At 36.5% G+C, this 21908-nt stretch overlaps 1 protein-coding gene across 2 annotated transcripts in view; it reads left to right on the top strand.

Moving 5' to 3' along the window:
- Mo25 (calcium binding protein Mo25) overlaps window positions 1-21908 on the top strand; it is a 322108-nt gene that overhangs the window by 130420 nt on the left and 169780 nt on the right. For both annotated transcript variants that reach the window (XM_090413554.1, XM_090413553.1), the window contains exon 5: window positions 17110-17278. In XM_090413554.1, coding sequence (XP_090269680.1) covers window positions 17110-17278 — 169 coding nt within the window. The remainder of the gene's footprint in view (window positions 1-17109; window positions 17279-21908) is intronic.

Below are 21908 nucleotides of genomic sequence, written 5' to 3'. Positions count from 1 at the left end.
TCTTAAGGGAGATGATGTTGAAAAATAAAAATAATTTTGAAATTATAAATTTGTCTTTTCATTGTTAGGCTGAGAACTTTTCAGACCACCTTGTATAGACATTTATGATTGTCTTTGGGTGGGAGGTGGATTTCATCACCTGGTGTGAGACCACCACCCTGCTTATTGGAGGCCTGAAGTGGGGTGAAAAATTTCATTGTTTGGTCTCTAGAGTAGGGTTCCAGACTATGTAAAAATAAATTAAAAATACAAATATATATGCATACACACATAGAGAACTTTGGTTTAGTCATGGGCAATCCTTTATCTCCTGTACCAATGAACTTATATTTAGAATATTTTGAGGGAAAAGCTCTCTCTTTATTCCCATTGAAACCTAGGTTGTGGAAAAGATATGGACCTGATTCTTTAAAGAATTTCCTAGACCATCACAACAGTCAACATCCAAAGGTCCAATTTTCTGCAGAATTAGAAATCAATGACTCCTCCCGTTCCCAGAGGTCAAACTCACTCGTGTATCTGAAAAAGTAAAGATCTCTATTTACAGAAAACCCGCTCACACTAATAGATATCACCATGGCATCAGCACCATGCACAGTCCCATACTATTTGCCTCAAAAACTTGGTGTTATCTGTAGGCAAATGGACTTGCGCTCTCCCTCCTCTGTGAAGAAGATATCAACATAATTTGCATATCAACATAATCTACATATCACTATCCTATATATCAGTTCTGTTTCACCTAAATTAGCCAAATTTCTCAAAAAATATAACATCCGGAATTCTTTCACTCCTCTACTTAAACCCTGTTCCTTGCTCAGTACACCCAAGCAAAAACATAACTTGAAATATCCTGGTGTTTACTGTATTTGGTGCAAATGCAACATGCCTTATTTTGACCAGACTGATAAAATCCATCAAATTACATCTAGAAGAACATAAGAGATGTCATGTATGGCAGCACTAGAACAAGTGGTCTGTCGAACCATGTCCTGAATTCTGCTGACACTAAAGATAAAAACTCTATCGTTCATCCCATCATGTGGGACAAATCAGAAAATACTGTCAGTGCTATTATGAACTGGAGAGAAGAATTGTAGAATCAAAAGAAATTGTCACCAGTCTAGTACATCTCTATACTAACTTCAGCCATAATCTCTCAGACTGATATTGCACTGCTATCCAACTTTGGCATTCACAAGACTTTGAATGTATGCGCACGTCCAACAATGAAGTGATACACAGAATGCTTTAGAATGCTTTCAAATGTTAATACGTTAGTGTTTTAATGTTTACATTTTTTTTCTCTTGCAATGTTTGTTGGTATTTCCCTCATGTTATGCACCCAAAGAAGACTTCTAAGAAGACAAAACTAGTTATGCAGTTTATTTAAAATAAAATGTTTCTATTTTTTTATCTCTTGGCTTATTAATCTGTTCAAAAATATGTCTCTCAGCCAAGTCAGTCATTTATATCATATATATATATATATGTTAAGAATACCAAGCAATTTTTTAAACCTGGTTTTACTCCATTTCCCAAGTAAGCAAACAGACAAATAAGTCAAGTTTGCGCCTGCAAATGATGCAAGTCTATCTGATCCTACAGGTAGTGCAAGACCAGGGAAACTCGTGGTAGACGTGGAACAAGCTCCGATCACTAATCTTAATATTTTCCCTTAATGCCAAAACACATCTCCAATAAAGGGGATGTATGATGTTTTGTATTAAAGGCAAGGGCCACTACCTAGACCGGTTTCGACCTTTATTGAGGCCTCATCAGTGGGAGCTAGGCTAGAAATACCAAGATTTAGTAATACAGAGCTCGTAAGTATTTTACCAGAACAAGTTGCCATAAGGTGTTTTAACCTTATTAATTAAAAATCTCTGGAGGAGATATAAATGTAGAAAGTATTTTACCTTGGGTATATTAAATGTTAAGAATACCAAGCAATTTTTTAAACCTGGTTTTACTCCATTTAATTAATAAGGTTAAAACACCTTATGGCAACTTGTTCTGGTAAAATACTTACGAGCTCTGTATTACTAAATCTTGGTATTTCTAGCCTAGCTCCCACTGATGAGGCCTCAATAAAGGTCGAAACCGGTCTAGGTAGTGGCCCCTTGCCTTTAATACAAAACATCATACATCCCCTTTATTGGAGATGTGTTTTGGCATTAAGGGAAAATATTAAGATTAGTGATCGGAGCTTGTTCCACGTCTACCACGAGTTGCCCTGGTCTTGCACTACCTGTAGGATCAGATAGACTTGCATCATTTGCAGGCGCAAACTTGACTTATTTGTCTGTTTGCTTACTTGGGAAATGGAGTAAAACCAGGTTTAAAAAATTGCTTGGTATTCTTAACATTTAATATACCCAAGGTAAAATACTTTCTACACATATATATATATATATATATATATATATGTATGTATGTATGACACGATTCATTGACTCGGTTGATATTCATATTGTAAAATAGAGTTGAATGACTTAAGCCGAGAGTTAGGTAAAAAAAAAAGGGGGTTTAATAGTAAAACATGCCTAGTTTCAGCTTATAACAGCCTTCATCAAGTGACATTATAAAAGAAAAAACACTAAACACTGAAGGTTAAAAAAACTATGAAAAACATAGAGAGTCTCTATACATAATTAGCATGAAAGCGTTGTAGTTGTATTTAAAGCTGTTCTTTCATTTGTTGCATTGTTGGGAGAGTGCGTGCTTGCAGCATCACATGAACGCCAGTACATGATTACTGTTGAATGAACTATCTGGGAGGTTGTAGCTCAAGTTATTATTTAGATGTTCAGGATTGAGGATGAATTTTCCTAGATTCTACAGTTTTTCTCTCCAATTCATCATGGCAACGAAAGATGCTAGTAGATCTTTCCCACAGACTGTATGACTTGGGTTTTCATCATTAGGATCAGTTGAGAAAAGGATATGGCTTGATAAGGCACTGGCTCGTTGTCTCTTGTAAGCAATGTCCCTCAAGTCTCTTGTAAGCAATGTTCCTCCATACGTAATTGAATGGATTTGTCCGTCTGGCCAAAATAAGGAATATCACAATCACACCATATTTTGTACACACCGGGATATTTAAGATGATGATGACAAGGTTTTGGATGGCTTATTAAGGAGCGGATTTTTGGAAGTGGAGTGAACAAAGTTCTGATATTGTATTTTCTTAGAACCTTGGCTAATTTTTGTGAAACTGAACTTATGTAAGGAATAGATATATTGCCTTTAAATGTATTTATTTCTTCTGTGTGATGACTAGGAGGATTAAGGAGGAATTTTTCAATAATTCTTTTAGAATATCCATTAAGTATGAAAGTAGCTTTGAGATAGTTGATTTCTTTTTGAAGTTCATTTGTGTCATCAAGAAGAGAGCGAGCTCTATGTCCCAAGGTAGAAATTATTCCAAGTTTTTGGGGAGGGAAGTGATGGGACTGACTATGAAGATATCTGTTGGTATGTGTAGGCTTTCTATATTGAAATTTTAAGTTTACCAAAAGTTTAAGTTTATAATATATATGATATATATATATATGATATATATATATATATGATGTGACTATAATATCCCTTATTTTGGTCAAACAGATAAGTCTATTGAATTATGTATAGAGGAGTATAAGACATCTCTTACAAAAGAACACACGCCAGTGCATTGTCTAGTCATGTTCTTTTCTCGAACCATCCTGATGATGAACACCAGGGTCGTTCAATCTGCTGGGATAGATCCAAAAACATCTTTCGTTGCCATGATGAGTTTGAAAGAAAAATTGTGAAGTCCAGAGAAATCATCCTTAATCGTGAACATTTAAATAACAATTTGTGCTACAACCTCCCAGATAGCCATTCTGCTGTTGTTCAGTACTGGCATTCACGAGAGACTGCAAGCATGCACTCACCAAACAATACCACGATTGAAAGAACAACTTAAATGTAACTACAATATTTTTTCATGTTAATTATGTACTGCAATTTGTTTCCTGTGTTTCTCAGTTTTTTTAAACTTCAGTGTTTTTATTGCTATTTCCTATTTTTAAAAGACATCTGAAGAAGGTTGTCAAAAGCCGAAACTAGTTTATACCATTAAAACCTTACAATTATTCTCGGTTTCAGTCATTAAATTCTCTTTATACAAATGTATCAAAACAACCAAGTCACTGTTCCTCAACACATTTATAGCCTGCATGATGAGGCATCTCTAAATAATATCAAAAGAAGCTTCAAAAGAACACTGAAGGAGATAGGACTGAGTATTAACAGGTTAGTTTTCTTAAAACATTGTAAATTCCATGCAGTCTTTCCCAATTTCATTTCTTTTAAGGAGAATATAACAACAGAATGTGCTAAAAAAATTCTATCAGAAGGCTAAATTAGACCTACTAACCGAAAGAATTTCTGATACGAAACGTACTCTGACTTTTTTATTTAACAATAAAAGAACTTGCCAACTACTATTACCAGAGATTCTTCAAATACTTGAAGAATCTCTGGTAATAGTAGTTGGCATGAGTTTATTGTGAATAGTGAAGCTCAAGCAACACAAATACAATATGATAACAAGATTAACCTTATCAGAAAATTTGAGACTCTTAAGAGAGTACAGAATACACTTAATTTTACAAAAGCCAACATCAATCCTGACAAAGTTGTAATAAACAAGTCTTCTCATGTTCTTACAGCTGCCAAAAAAAGCATTCTCAGCAACGGTCTAAATTTTATTCCTTCGCCAAGATTTATTCCTAAAGAATCTCTCCTTGCCAAAATAGAAAAGGCCACTTCATTCCTACCTACTCGAGATGCTAAACTTCTGTGTATTGAATCCATATTCATTATTAATAATGCAAAACCTCCAACAGGTAATATTTCTTCAGCTGAACGACAAGCTATAAAAAGCCTAAAAAAAACAATAGAGATATCATAATATTACTGGCAGATAAAGGCAATGCTACAGTTGTCCTCAGTTCTGAAGATTACCATAATAAGATGCTGCAATTGCTTGAAAATAATACCTATTCAATACTTCAGAAAGATCCAACTCGAGAACTACAAAATCGCACCAACAATTTATTAAAAACAACAACTGAACTATCTCGCAACATTCGCCTTTCTCTACACTCTTTTCATCCACTTATCCCACATATTTATGGATTTCCTAAAATCCATAAGGAAAACATCCCTCTTCATCTAATTGTGGAAGGTATTGATTCTCCGACTAACAAACTTTCTAAACATCTTGCTAAATACCTCAAATGTTTTTCTAACAATTCGTCTTTCATCAACAACACCATGGACTTTGTACCACACGTTAAGGATATAACTATCAACGAGAATGACATCATAGCTAGTTTTGACATAGTTTCCTTATTTACAAATGTCCCTACAGAAGTACTGATATTACTAAAAGACAAATTATCCAAAAATTGTTTGCTTTACTGACCCATTGCATTAAGTCTGGTTACTTTCGATATCAAGACACCATCTACAAACAAAACCAAGGTCTAGCGATGGGCAATCCTTTATCTCCTATTCTTGCAAACATTTATTTAGAGGATTTTGAAACAAAAGCTATATCATCCTTCTCGTTTAAACCTAAACATTATGTGTATGACATTTTTATTATTTGGAGCCACAGCCACAATTCTCTCATGTATTTTCTTGATCATCACAATAAACCTCATCCTAATATAAAATTCACAGCTGAACTTGAATCCGACAATTCCCTACCTTTCCTGGATATAAAACTGTCCTGCTGCTCTGGAAAATTTAGAATTTCAATGTATAGAAAACCTACACACACACACACACACACACTAATAGATATCTTCATAGTCAGTCCCATCATTTTCCTCCACAAAAACTTGGAACTATTTCTACCTTAGGACATAGAGCACGCTCTCTTCTAAATGACCCGGATGAACTACAAAAAGAAATTAATTACCTCTCGGATGTCTTTAGACAAAATGGATCTTCTGATAGAATTAAAAAATTCCTTCTAGATCCTCCTTGCCACCGCACTGAAGAAATAAACCAACATTAAGGGTTATATCTCTATCCCATAAGTCAGTTCAGTTTCCCAAAAATTAGCTAGAGTTCTTAAATACAACATCAGAACTTTATTTACTATACTTCCAAAAATCCACTCTCTCTAGTAAGCCATCCAAAGCCTCATCATCATAATCTGAAATATCCTGGCGTGTACAAGATATGGTGTGACAGTAATATCCCTTATTTTGGTCAAACAGATAAGTCTATTGAATTATGTACAGAGGAGCATAAGAGAGACATCCTGATGATGAACACCAGGGTTATTCAGTCTGCTGGGATCCAAAAACATCTTTCGTTGCCATGATGAGTTTGAAAGAAAAATTGTGGAGTCGAGAGAAATCATCCTTAACCATGAACATTTAAATAACAATTTAAGCTGCAACCTCCCAGATAGCCATTCTGCTGTTGTTCAGTACTGCCGTTCACCAGAGACTGCACACATGCACGCACTCACCAAACAATGCCATGATTGAAAGAACAACTTAAATGTAAATACAACGTTTTTTCATGTTAATTATTTACTGCAATATTTCCTGTGTTTCTCAGTTTTTTAAACTTCAGTGTTTTTATTGCTGTTTCCTATTTTTAAAAGACACCTGAAGAAGGCTGTCAAAAGCCAAAACTAGTAGTGTGTTATACTTAAAATCTTACAGTTATTCTCAGTTTAAGTCATTCAATTCTCTTTATACAAATATATATATATATATATATATATATATATAAAATTGATAAAAATAGAAAACAAAATATCCTTATCTCACCCATGGTACAAAAATGTATTATAGATACAGCATAAAGATACTAGGTCAGAAGCTCTGGTCAGTTATGTGCATAGGGGTCTCCTCCCAGTTATCCAGCTTTGATCCTCAAATGACCCCTATTTTAACCACTGACTCCTGTGAGAAAGTGGTTGAAGTGAGTCAGTGAGGGAGTAATCAGTCAAATTAATTACTATTATTATTATTATTATGGACAACTCCAAGGGATCCAACTCGTCAAGGGAGGCCCTAAACATCATGTCAAGAACTATCCAACATTTTCACAATATCTATCATACTTTGTTTTGAAGTCATTCACAGTCATAGCACCCACAACATACTCTGGAAACCTATTGCACCCATTCACTACTCTCCAAGCAAAAAACCTTGTCCTAACACCCTCACTAACTACACTCTTACTCAGTTTCCATGGATGACCCCTAGTTCTCCCACCACCAGACCTGTTCTGAAAATTTCCTCTGAATTAATCTTGCAAAAACCTTTCAGTAATTTGTATGTATCAATCATATCATCCCTTTTCGACCTATCAACTAGTCTCTGTAACCCACAAATCTTCAACCTGTTCTTGTATGGCTAATTCCATAGACCTGCTACCAGCTTGGTCACTCGCCTCTGGACCCCTCTCCATCTCCTCCTCATCACCAAGAAACCCTGGTGCCCAGATCCACACAGTAGTCAAGATGGGGCATTATCAAGGCTCGACAAAGAACAGTAACCAATTGATCTGATAAGCTGCTTTAGCCTATTTTGCTATGTACCCCCTAAACTTTAACTCTCTATCCACTAACGCTCCCAAGTCTCTGGTTTCGTCAATTTCCTGAAGTACAGTTCTACCAATTGACAGCTGGTAATCTTCTCACCCCAAAATGCATAACTGTACATTTTGCCACATTAAACTGATATCCATTCCTCTTTGCCCAGTCTGCTCATCTGTCCAAATCATCCTGCAAAATTTTGACATCATCTGTATTAACTATTGCTCTACCCAACTTCACATCATTGTCAAACAACCGAACAGTTCCCCTCAGATCCTTTCCTATATCATTAATAAACAAATTAAACAGTAGCAGTCTATGAACAGACCCCTGCAGCACACCACTAATCACAGATCTTCTTTTGGACTCTACTCCTGAATAAACTACTCTTTGATATCTCTCCATCTCACCAACCCTATGTGCTGCAGTTTATTGATTACAATTTCATGTCGTATCCTATCAAAGGCCTTTGCAAAGTCCAGCAGTATCGCTGTAAACCCATTTCCTTTATCCATCTCAGCTGTCACTGTATTATAAAACGTGAGCAAGTTACTGAGGCATGACCTACCTTCACAAAACCATGCTGCCCCAATGTGGTATTCCATTTCCACCTTTCCATTCTTGCATTTTGCTCTTGACCATCATCTCTGGTACTTTGACAACAACTCCGGAATATGCTGATCAGTCTGTAATTTGCTATTCTTTGTAATTTGCTAGTCTGTAATTTTTTATCACTCTTGGAGCCTCCTTTATGCAATGGAACTATTTTTCCCTCTTTCCATTCCCTCAGGACTAATCCAGAGCTTAGACATAGATTAACAATATGGTCAAGGGCACTGACAATTCCTTTGCCACTTCACATTAAACTTGATCTGGTATACCATCCAATCCCACAGCTGTATTCACATTAAGGTTCTGTAATATGCTATGCACCTCCAATTTATTTACCTCTGTTTATCTTCTTCTTCTTCTACCATTTATTATACCATTCTTATCCCTTTCTGCCATTTATCTTCTTGATAGCATCAAAATCTTTACAGATGTTTTTAGAATAACCACTCCAAACATGTGAACAGTATTCTAAGAATGAACAGATTTGGAAGCAGAGTATGTAGCTAGATCAGGTGAAATATAGTATCTTGAGCTGAAAATAATGCCTAGAATTTTTAAGGGTCAGCATGACATTTATTCCAGAAGAAGTTGGATGTAAGTATCAGCTCAAGGAATGAGATATGGTTATCTGATGATTTATGTATTAGTCAACTGAGATCCCTTTTGTGAGAAAAAAAGGCAAGCTGCTTTCTGTAGTTGAGGGTGACCAGGTTATCCTCACTTTTTTGAAATAGCATGGATATCTGTGTTTACTGTGTTTAAGAATCTTGAAGCATGGGGTATCTGAACACTGCATGTTTGTTGATTGAGTTGGATGAATGAAGTGTACTGTTGATGAAGAGTTGTGTATAGTGGTAATGGTGATTGAGAGTAGGTCATTTATTTATAGGTAAGACTTTGTCTTTCCTATAGATAAATCTGTAGTCTTTATCTGTAGATTAGACTTTGAAAGGGCCAAATGCTGCAAACTCATCTCCTGCACAAATGGCAGTCACTCCTTTTGGTCCCTTGCCAAGGCAATTGGGCTCAACTTATGTCCATTCAGGTTTCCACCACTCTCACATCCAGATGGTGCTGTAGTCACCTCACCAAAAGACAAGGCCAACTTACTCTTATCACTCTTCTCTTCCAATTCCTGCAGTGATGACTTGGGCAAAGTTCCCTCCACTCCACAAAGAATGGCTCCCTTCATGTCTCCCATAGTCTTTTGACAAAAAATCTGAACAATCCTTAACAACCTGAATATAACCAAGGCATCTGGTTCTGATGGTATCCCACCTATTGTGTTAAAAAATTGTGCCCCAGAATTAACACCTATTCATATCGCCTCTTGAATCTATCTATTTAACTGGCATCTACCTGACAACATGGAAACAGGTCCATATCCAGCCCATCCCAAAGAAAGGTGATAAAAGTCAACCAACAAACTACTGTCCAATTGCTCTCACTTTTGTTCTCTTAAAATTTATGGAAAAGGTCATCAACAACCAACTCTAGAGCCATCTAGATACATATCAACTTATCAGTGACCAGCAGTATGGATTCCACCACTCGTGATCTACAGCTGATCTTTCTTACACTACTCGCTTCTGGATTGAGACCATGGGAAAATTTGGAGAAACTCATGTGGTTGCCCTTGACATTTCTAAGGCATTCAATCTGGTTTGCCATAGGGCCTAACTAACAAACTGCCATCCTATGGTCTGCCTTCCTCACTCTGCAACTGGATCGCCAACTTCCTTACTGATTGTTCACTATGTGTCATGGTGGATGGTTTACTCTCCTCAGATTTCCCCACCAATGCAGGAGTACCTGAGGATTCTGTTCTTTCACCTACTCTCTTCCTCTTGTATATAAACGACCTGATCTCTTACATTTCCAATCTTATCCATAGCTTTGCTGACGACAGTACATTCTATTCCTCCTTTTCATTCAACAAACCTTGTAGTGCTCAAGTATTAGAATCCTCAAGATCTACCATGACCAGCAACCCGAACTCAGATCTCCTAACTATAACTCAGTGGGGCAAGGACAACATCGTAAACTTCAATGCCACCAAAATTCTGTCCCCATCTGATCTCTCACAAGAAAGAGGTCACATCCCCCTCACCATCACCTTCAGTAATATTAAGATATCCAAACATGATCAGATTTCACTTCTTGGACTGACCTGCACCTGAGATCTTTCCTGGCACAACCACATTTCAACTATATCTTCTGCAGCTGCCAAAAAAACTTGGTATACTTTTTCGCACAAGACACTACTTCACATCTTCACAGCTGCTTTTTCAAAGCCAAAATTCATCCAGCCATGGAATATTACTCCCATATTTGTGGTGGTGCACCAAAATCCTCTCTAAGATTGCTCAACTCTGTCCAGGAGCAGGCAATCCGGCTAATTAATGACTTCCCTCTCTCTCACACATATCCACTTCAGTCCCTCTCTCACAGATCTTCAGTTTCTAAAGTCTTGAAACTCTCTGAACCAACTTCACTGCCTCCTCTCTCATTCCATCTACTTCTGTCCTTTGGAACAGTCCCCCCCCACTCTACCTTCCCCAAAGATTACAACCCTCAGCTGTTCAAGCAAAATGTAAACAGATTCCTCCTTTCTTCTATTATTTTTACCCACACATGGCACTAATGTGTTATAGGTTGTGTGGATCTTCACATGCTACCCAGTTACAGAGGTTTCTCCAGCGACAGCGTTTCTCCATACATTCCCATGGCAGCTAAAGATGTCATTGCATGTGTCCAGCGATTGGTAATGTAGCAAAGAGGCTTTGTGTAATTTTGATTTTATGATTCTAGAAGACTGCAAGAGAAAACAGACAGTTATTATTATTATTATTATTATTATTATTATTATTATTATTATTATTATTAAACAAGACCTCATGGAGTCAAAGACTCATCTAGGAGGTCCTTTTATCTCACACACATCTCATCATACCGGGTCTTAAACATTCCTAGCAGACACCACACTCTCAGGCAAGGCATTCCAATCATTCACAACTCTGCACGAAAAAAACCTGCCTCTCACTCCCCTACTCACACCCTCTTTATACAGTTTCCAGGGATGACCTCTGGTTCTCCCCTGATCTTCCACTATTCTCTGTAGAACTTCTCCACCATTGATCCTATAACAACCCCTTACCAACTTGTAGGTCTCTATCATATCTCCCCTCTTCCTTCTCTCCACTAGACTGCAAATTACATCTTTCCAATCTTTCTTCATACTCGACATTCCAGAGGTCAGAAACTACCTTAGTCAGTCGCCTTTGGACCCTTTCCAACATCTCTTCATCCTTCTGAAAACCAGGTGACCAAATCTGGGCACAATAGTCCATGTGTGGCCTAATCAAAGCCTTATACAATGGAACAAGAATCTCCCTACTTCTACACGTCAGTGTCCTCCTCATCATTCCCAGAAGTCTTTGTGTTGTCTTCACAATTTTGGCGATGTGTCCTCTAAATTTTAGATCCTTATCCACTATCACTCCCAGATCTCTTATTTCCTCTACTTCCAACAATATATTCTCACCAAGCATAAATTCTGCATCCCATCTTTGTTTTCCAAATTTTAAAACCTTACATTTTGCAACATTGAACTCACATCCCCATTTGCTTGCCCAATCACTCAATTTATTCAAGTCTTCTTGCAAGGCCACAACATCTTCACTACTCTTTATGGTTCGTCCCAACTTTGCATCATCTGCAAACAACTGAATATCTCCATCCAAATCTTCGCCAATATCATTAATATACAAATTAAATAGTAATGGCCCTAAAACAGATCCCTGAGGCACTCCACTAGTGACTTTCCTTTTCCTGGATATTGCACTCCCATACACAACTTGTTGATACCTATCAGATAGCCAGTCTCCAATCCAATGCACTAATCTAATATCCAACCCCATCTGCTCTAGAGTGACTGTCAACTTATCATGAGGTACTCTATCAAAAGCTTTTGCGAAATCCAAGTATATTACTGTGTATCCTTCTCCTCTGTCCAAGGAAGCAGTCACTTTATTGTAATAAGTAAGTAGATTACTAAAACACGACCTCCCTTTAGCAAATCCATGCTGTCCATCAAAGATTATACCATTGTTGTCAACCCAACTCTGGATCCTAGTTCTCACAAGGTTCTCCAACAACTTAACCACAACACCTGACACACAGATAGGCCTATAGTTTGATGCTTGAGTTCGATCACCTCCTTTATGAAGTGGCACAATCTTGCCCTCCTTCCACTCTTTAGGGACTTGACCAAGTGCAAGACTTGTATTAAAAAATTATGTCAAGGCAGGTGTCAACTCTCTGGCACATTCCTTCAGAATACGCGGTGATATATTATCAAGTCCCACAGCCTTATTTACATCTAGTTTACTCAACTCCCCAAACACCTCTTGCTCACTTACAGTCAGTCTCTCCTCCCCATCATCAACTGCTCTTAATCTCTCCATGAAGTCACATTCACAAGATTGAAAGATCTTTATGAACTGCTCATTAAGTATCTCCACCACACATTCTGCAACAGCTGTCTTTATACCATTTCCTCCAATCAATGTCATCCTTCCATAATCATTCTTTCTTTTGCTGGCTACATATCGAAAGAACTCCCTAGGATTCTTTTTAGCTTCATTAGCTAACTGCTGTTCATACCTCTCTTTAGCTACTCTCACCAACCAAGTCACTCTCCTTGCCTGGCCTTTGTAGAACTCATGAAATTGGTTACTTCCACTTCTCTTATGCTGCCTCCACAATGCCCTTTTTCTCTGTATTGCATGCTTAATCTCTTTATTCATCCATCTCACACCTAACTTATTTAACCTTCTCACCCGTGGTATACATTTAGACATTGCATCCACTAAATATTTTTTGAAAATCCCCCAAGCTGCATTGATCTCTTTTCCAGCTAACTCCTCATTCCATGCTACACCTGCAAGCTCTCTCCTGAGCTCTTCATAATCACCCCCCTTGTAGTTCCACATATACCCTTTTTTCACAGGGGTCCTTGCACTGCTGGCAACCACCCAAGTAATCACCTCATGGTCACTTTCACCAATTGGTGGATGATTTGATACCTCATTGATAATTACATCCTCCGATGAGATGACCAAATCCAAGACCCTTAATCCTCTTGTGCCCTCTGTTACATACTGTCTGAGGTAGTTATCCCTCAAAAACTCAAGAAACTCATTTTCTTTACTTCCAGTTGCTATCTCTTCATTCCAGTCTATATTGCCATAATTAAAATCACCCATAATGATCACCCTTTTCTTATTTGCTTGGCTTATTTGACTATACATTTCACTATCACCACCATCCACATTACCAGGTCTATAACAACATCCCACCAAGTATTTGATTCTATTCACCTCTGTCTCACACCATACTGCCTCAAAACCACTGGCCCCATTACCCTCTTGCATCTCTACCTTGTATGGACATAACTCTTTCTCTATCATCACATTGTTATTACAATGTTTTTTTTTTTTATCTCATTAGAATAATATCGAGGTTACAAAGTTTACACTAGTTGTCCTACTGTGAGCACATCATTTTCTTCAAATGCTTATTTTGAAATTAAAAAAAAAAAAGTGCTTTGTTTTTAAAAATGATGTATGGGATGCTTTACTCCTTGGAAAGAAAAAAAAATTGCATGTGTGTTTGATTACTGTTTCACTGAACTGGCTAAATGCTAAACAGAGAGATAGATTTTCCTTTCTTATTTTTTAGTACTATCACTCAAAAATAATTTACAAATTTGTAATTTTTTTATTTAATCATTTAATTTTTTTTTATATTCTATTTTTCACTAGAGGTCATGCCAGTAGAATAACCTTTGATCAAATCATTGTCTCTTTAGCATACTGTGTGAAATGTAATTCACACAGTATGCTAAAGAGAGTATGCTATACAGTATGCTAAAGAGAGTATGCTATACAGACAAGCCTCTGTATACACATATATAGAGAGGCTTGTCTCTGTATATATGTGTATACTCCAGACGATGACTTTAATATGAAGGTCGAAACGTCGGGAAATTAAAATAGTTATTTTAATACGGTTGTAGAGTCCATAATTTGTCTAAAATGAATGCTGATCACCATGTAACACTAAAGGATATGTTTCTTTCTGTTAACATTGGATGATTAAATATTTATGAAGGGTTGATTTAAAGGGGATGGGCTTTAGTTATTTTTTCATGGAAATCTTAACTTAAATACATAAAGAGAAACCGTTTATAGAACAGTGGTCCAACGCTAATAGTAAAAGTAAAAATTTGGTTCAGTGGTAGTAATAGTATTAAATTGATGGTAGGAACTCAGTGCCATAGAAAGGCTGAAGATAGGAATGAATGGAGGATTTTGAGGGAGGCTTTCGTCCAGCAATGGACAGAAAATGGCTGATGATGGTGGCAATATATGAGTATTTGCATACCTTGCAATAGGTTCAGAACTATTCCAGTAAAAAAAAAAAAAAGAAATATTAGTGATCTATTAATGATATATCTCTCCCAATTGCAGTTCAATTCAATAATAATTTGAAGTCCATTATCATTAGACATCTGAAAGATAAAACAAAATTCTCCTCTGAGAAATTTGTTTATTGCTTCTTAGACTTCCTGTGGATTTGGAATATGTTAAATGTTAAAGCCCAGTCCCTGGAAGTTGCAAGAGAGAGTGGCAAATAAAAGGTTAAGAAGTACGTATTTTGCATGGAGAGTGGTAGAAGCATGGAGTGCATTGCATGAGTGGATGGTGACCTCATTAACCTTAAACTCATTCACTGCAGACAGTGGATGAGTTTAAGGAGTGGTACAATACTTTGTGTTTACCTCCCTTGATGAGTCTTGTGACTCCATGGAGGTCAGGAAAATAGTAATAATAAATTCCATATGGAGACTGTTTGTTGACCACTTATTGAGGTTTATTATTATTATTTATACAAGCACTCTATGGAGTTGAAAGGCTCATTGCAGGAGACCCTCTTTATTCATTAACACAATACCTATCGCACATCTCCTTAAACCTATTCACTGTTGAGGCACTCACAACCACCTCTGACAACCCATTCCACTTATTCACCACTCTCCAAGAAAAGAACCTAGTCTACACACACACTAACAACGCTCTCAGACAGCTTCCAAGTGTGATCGCTTTTTTTCCCCCCTACTCTCCATGTATCAAAACATTTCTACTGTGTCAATCTTATAGTATATCTTTAGTTACTTAAAGTTTCTATCATATCTCGTCTCCTCTGCCTGTCAGCTAAACTCTGCAATCCACACACCCTCAATCTATCCTCATAGGGAACATTCCACAGACTTGTCACCAGCTTGATCGCTCATCATCCTCTCCAACCTCCCTATCTCCAAGAAATGCAGGTGACCAAATCTGTGTACAGCAGTCAACATGTAGCCGAATCATAGCCTTATAAAGAATAATAATAATAACCTCTCTATCTTTACTTGTCAGTATGCTCTTCATCATCCAAATAATCCTCTGCGCTATTTTGCCATCTCTTGCAATATGTTCTCCGAATTTCAAATCTCTGTCCACCATCACCCCCAGATCCCTAGCCTCTTCAATTTCCTGTAAACGAGTACCATTAGTATGATACAAAGGGGGTAATCTTTGCATCCCGAAGTGCATTACCTTGTATTATTTTATAACACTGATTGGCAACTATTATCCTTTGCCAGCACTGCCAATTTATTTAAATTATCTTGTAAGATATCTGCATCACCTCTATCAACTATTCCCCTCCCTAGTTTTGCATCACTGGCAAACAACTGAATGTCCCCTTTCAAATCATCTGCTATATCATTAATATACAAATTAAAGAGTAGATCTTAGTACAGAGCCCTGGGACACTCCACTAGTCACCCTCATTCACCTTGATTCCACTCCACCATACACCATCTTCTGATGTCTATCAGCCACCCAGAATCCATGCCACCAGCCTCATATCAGTTTCAGGTGCTCCAACTTTTGTAATAGTTTTCTATGCAGTATTCTGTCAAATGCCTTTGCGAAGTCCAACCGTGTCATGGTGTAGCCATTTCCTTTATCCAGTTTTGCTGTTACCTTATAAAATGTGAATAAATTACAGAGGCAGGACCTCCTTTTTACAAAGCCATGCCTCCCCCTATAAAGTATTATATTCCCATTCACTCATTCCTGGAACTTACTTTTAACCTTTAGACATTTATATTGGATAGTTTCTAAATTTATATTACACTTAAACATTTCACAAATTTGTTCTTTTCAAGAAATGTGAATTTTTGAATAGACATTGTATTCCTGCTTAAGCAGTGTAGCCAGCAATGACCAGTTAATTGGAATTTTATTAATACATTTGATTTCTCACTGTATCAAACTTGTACGCACCCAAAGAATAGTTCATTAAAGAAGGAAGGCTTATTAATAGTGAATTGCCCTTAGCAGACACAATAGTAAATGCAGTTATTCACTATAACATTGTTTACTGTATTGAGAATTGACTGTATATCAGTTACAGTAATTAGTTCATTTTTTTCAACATTTATCGTACTACTTCAACAAGAAATGGAGGTCTTAGGTGAGGTAGTAACAAAATATTCAGTAGTATGCTTGAATACCTGAGCTTTAGCTGAATTGGGATTTGGTACATTTGGATTACATGGTTATGCGTCTTGAGAAGTAGCCACTAATTAGAATTGTTTGTATATTGTAAACTTGTTGAAGTGAGTAGTGGTAAAAACTTGATATGGGTAAATTTTTATCTATTATTCCATTAATTCTCTTCTTTCATTCCTGAGGAGTTTGTTGAAGTACTGTTCATTTCTTATATTGTTTATTAATTTGACTAAGCCTTATTCTTAAAATTTATTCTGTATTTCTTTATAGATATGAAAAGCAAGAAATAGCACTGAATTGTGGTACAATGTTGAGAGAATGTGCACGGTATGAAGCATTAGCCAAGATAATGCTTTATTCAGATGACTTTTATAATTTCTTTAAGTATGTTGAAGTATCCACTTTTGACATTGCTTCAGATGCCTTTTCAACATTTAAGGTAAGATAGGTATTAATGTTTTTCTAATAAGAATACTAATCACCAAAAGTCTTTTTTTTATCCTACACAAAATTCGTGTTCTGTTTGTTTTGTTGTATATAACAAAACAAGAGTAGATATGTTTAAGAAAATTTTGTCTAGTTTATATAGATATTGTAATCGTATGCTATTTATAAGTACTAGAAAGCAATACTGGATTTATGTAACTTTATAAAAGCTAAACATTGTGTGATTGGTATCAGTATACAACTGTAAAAAATTTTATTGTTGAACTAAAGGTTATACACATGTAAAATTTGGTTCAGTGTTTTTAGTGTTTAACTCAGAATGCAATTTAGATTCTTCTGAAAGAATGGCATATGCAGGTACATGTTAAAATTGAATCTATACCTCTGTCAGGACAGTTCAGTAATGGACAGTTTGCATCTTGTATGGTAGAGATAGACTTTTTTTTTTTTTTGTGATGATCCTAAACACGAAAGGTTTTTTGACCTGTAATATATATTTCTATTGAACCTACTAAGTAGGAATTCCTCACCTTACTTATTTAATGTATCCTATGAAAACATGTTAATTGAATATAATAGGCAATGAAAAAATTCTAACTCATCCATGGATTTCAAAATCTTTATTATATTTTTTTAAATATTTATTTTTACTGCCAGTAAAGGATAATAAAATGTTTCAAACTATTGAAAGTTTATTAATGCATAATAATAATAATAAAAACTCGCTAATACTTTTTATCCCTATCTAACTTTTGGAGACTAAGTGAGCAGTTTGATCTCCTCTGGTAGCCAATCAGAGATAGCCTGCCCAAGACTATCACTAACTTTAATCAGCATCCAGTGAAGAGACAGCAAACATTATACATACAATGTATTTAAAGAAAAATTATTTTTTTTTATCAAGAAAGACATTATCACTAATTATTATTATATGTCACCTCGAAGTACTCGTTGTGGGAGGACACGCTACTCTGCTACACAACTTGATGTCTATTACTCACTCATTGAACTGCACACAACATACTACTACCATCAATACATAATGCCATCTACTGTCCATACCACTACAGTAGATGATATCACTACTGGAGATGATGTAAAGTGAGGGATTCCTGTATGTTAATATTGACTTTGCTCACATTGGACAAAATATCATGTACTTACCCACATCCCACCATGAGGTGGGAGTATATTTATTTCTTTATTTCATTTTATTTATTTTTTTTTTTTCAAAATAATATTCCTATACTACCACTAATTCCCCCCCCTCCCACCATATTGTGCAGCAAAACAAAAGTGGAAGTTTTAATTTAGCACTAAGTACCTTAAAATGTCCTTGCAGCTTCTGTCTCAAAGGAACTGATAAGTGAAATTTATTCTATGAATTTTCAAAGTTATTTGTATCCCAAGAATTTGCTATTAGTTTTCTGAGTTTATTTCCAAAAAAGGACTCAGTAATTCTTTTTAATATCTTTAATTTTTTTTTTTGGAAGGGGTACTTAAGGGTCAAAGCTGTATAACTGAGAGGAGACTTCTACATAGCCTTTAAAGGAATGCAGAGAACCGACCAGGGCTTCTGACCTAATGTCTAATCCTCACCTTCTCATTGTGAACCCCGTTAGATATCTACCTGGATACTGAACGAATGAGGATGGGCTGGCAATTTGGGATTTAGTCGGCCAAATTGTATTCTTATTGACTTAAACCAAAATAAAAAATGATGGTACAACATGACAAAATTTCATGCTGGCTGGGGCATCGTCCTGTTAAACAAGACCCCTGTTGTTTTTGCCAGGGAACCAGGATGAACAGCGAAAAGTCAGCTACTGGAACAAACCCTAAAACACACCCCAACTCAATATCATGAGAGTTGAAGATCGGCACTATCAACATAAGAGGCCCGAATGGCAAAGAAATGGAGCTGGCTAAGGAATTGGATAAGTGCAGGATCGATATCATAGGCGTGACTGAAGTAGAAAAAACAGGAGCTGTTGGGGTCTTTCTGAGCAATGGATGCAGAATGTTGTATTCAGGCAGTGACAATCAGGGTAGGGAGGGAGTGGCCATGTTGTTCAACATTAAATACGAGGCTAATCTTCTTGAATGACAGGCGGTCACAGGTAGAGTGATATGTGCAAATATCAGGATGGGGAGCTGGACAATGAGACTTATTTGTACCTGTGGTCCCACAGAGGGTTCTACTAAGGTAGAAGTGGAATTTTAGAAGTGGAAGTGGAAGAAGGCTTTAGAAAAAGCAACTGACACAATGAAAAAGGAAAAGTTGGTTCTTGTTGAGGATCTGAATAGCACAGTAGGAAGTGATTGTCAGACATACAAAAATATTTTGGGAAAATTTGGAGAAGGGAGCAAAGCTAATAGTAATGGCAGGTACCTGTTGGATTTCTGCTCAGGACATGGACTGGTTATTTGTGCATAGATTCACATGGAGAGAAGAGGCAAGGAATAAGAAAAGTCTCATTGACTATGCTATTGTTGATAGTGATGTTTTCTCCCTGGTGCAAGACATCAGAGTGTACAGAGGATTTGAAATTGGAAGTGATCACTATTTAGTCTTGAGCAGGATAAAATTGAATTTCATATTGAAAAGAATAACATGTAAAAAAGTTTTAAAGCGAATAAAAGTTGAGCAGCTCTCAGATGTGAACTGTAGACTAAAATCACAAAGATTATTGAAGAAAAGATGAAAGAGTGTGAGAACAGGAGCCGGACCTTGGAGATTCAGTGGCAGACCTTGAAGGGAGCCCTGATTGATTTAGCCAGAGAGGCATGTGGTGAGGTTGTCTGCAAGGATAGAAAATTCAGAACTCCATGGTGGACACAGGAAGTAAAAGAGGCAGTGAAGGAAAAGAAGAAAGCATATCAAACATTCGTGCAAATAAGTCAGCTTGTGCTCTTAGAGAATACAGAGACAAATGTAAGAAAGCTAAACACTGTATAAAACTAGCTAAACAAAAGTCATTGGAGGACTTTGGCAAAAATATATAAAATAAATATCAAGAAGGCGGCAAAATATTCTGGAGGTTGTTGAAGAAGCTCAGAAATGAAGGAAAGAGTGCTATAAAAGGAATTAGAGATGATAAAGGTGCCTTGAAGTATGGAGTAATTACTTCGAAAAATTGCTAAATGAAATAGAACAGTGATAGCATAGTGGTAAAAAACACTCAACAGGCATACAGTCAGGAATACATATCCATACTTGAAGTAGAAAAAGCCATCAAAGGCTTGAAATGTGGAAAGGCATCAGGAGTACATGATATTCGACCAGAAATGGTTAGGTTAGAAGGCGTGGACAGAGGGACAAATTTCCGATGATTGGAGTAGAGCTCTCATGGTACCCATATATAAAAAGGGAAATAAAACTGAATGTGAGAATTACAGAGGTATTTCTCTACTGAGTGTTCCTGGTAAGATATATGCAAGTATACTTGAGAAGAATTGTGGAAGATAAGCTTGGTGAAGAACATGCTGGATTCAGACCAAATAGAGGCTGTCAGGATCAGATTTTCACTTTATGACAAATAGTCAAGAAATCATGGGAATATAACAAAGATCTGTATTTAAGTTTTGTTGTTCTGGAAAAGGCATATGACAAAGTACCAAGAGAGAAGCTATTCAATATGCTACAGTTATATGGTGTCAATGGGGCATTATATCAAGCAATACTTAGTCTTTATTTGATTTGTAAATCAGCAGTTAGGATTGAAGGAAGTACAGGAAGATGGTTTAATGTTAAATCTGGTGTGAAACAAGGATGTACATTATCCCCTCTGTTATTCATTATCTATATGGATCATATTATGAAGGAAAGTGGTATTAAACCTGATATCAAAATTGGAGATGTTATAATTCTAAATAAATCTGCTACGTCTGCAAGATTCCCTGACTAAATTGAATAACTGTTGTAATAGATATGGTATGAAGGTCAGCATTAAAAAGACAAAGACAATGAAAATAGGTAGAATCGTTGAAAATGTCAACTGTGTTGTGAACGGGAAACATGTGGAACAAGTAAAACATTTCAGCTACTTAGGCACGATTTTTAGTGAAGATGGTAAATTAAATATGAAAATAGACAACCGAATCAACAAAGCTGGTATGGTGGGAAGTCAATTGAATAAATTCATATGGAATAAGAGAGCAATTAGTCGGAACACTAAATTAGCTGTATACAAGACGGTGTTCAAACCAGTTTTAACTTATGGATTTGAGAGCTGGGTCAGAAGTAAAACACTTGACCAAAGACTAGAGACTGCAGATATGAGAGTCCTGAGAAAGTTTAGAGGCGTGAATTGATGACATCAATGGCAATATCATATTAAAAATGAGGAAATTAGGAAAGAATTTGACATTGTCAGCATCCAGGAATTTCATTAGCAGAGCTAATCTCAGGTGGTATAGTCACTTAAACAGAATGGGCGAGGAAAGATTAGCAAAACAAGTGTTCTCTGCCAGGAAAACTGCCCAGAGGAAGACCAAAATATAGGTGGATTGATACGGAAAAAAGTGCCTTAGACAATAGAGATATAAGATCTGATAATGTTGGAGTCTTGACAAGTAACAGACTGATTTGGAGGAAAATTGTAGATAGGAAGTTAGTAATA

Source organism: Typopeltis vanoorti, chromosome 24, assembly GCF_054136105.1.
Source record: "Typopeltis vanoorti isolate ZY-2024b chromosome 24, IOZ_Tvanoo_1.0, whole genome shotgun sequence".
In the NCBI taxonomy this organism is placed as follows: Eukaryota; Metazoa; Arthropoda; class Arachnida; order Uropygi; family Thelyphonidae; genus Typopeltis; species Typopeltis vanoorti.
This window is presented reverse-complemented; position numbering and strand designations above follow the sequence as displayed.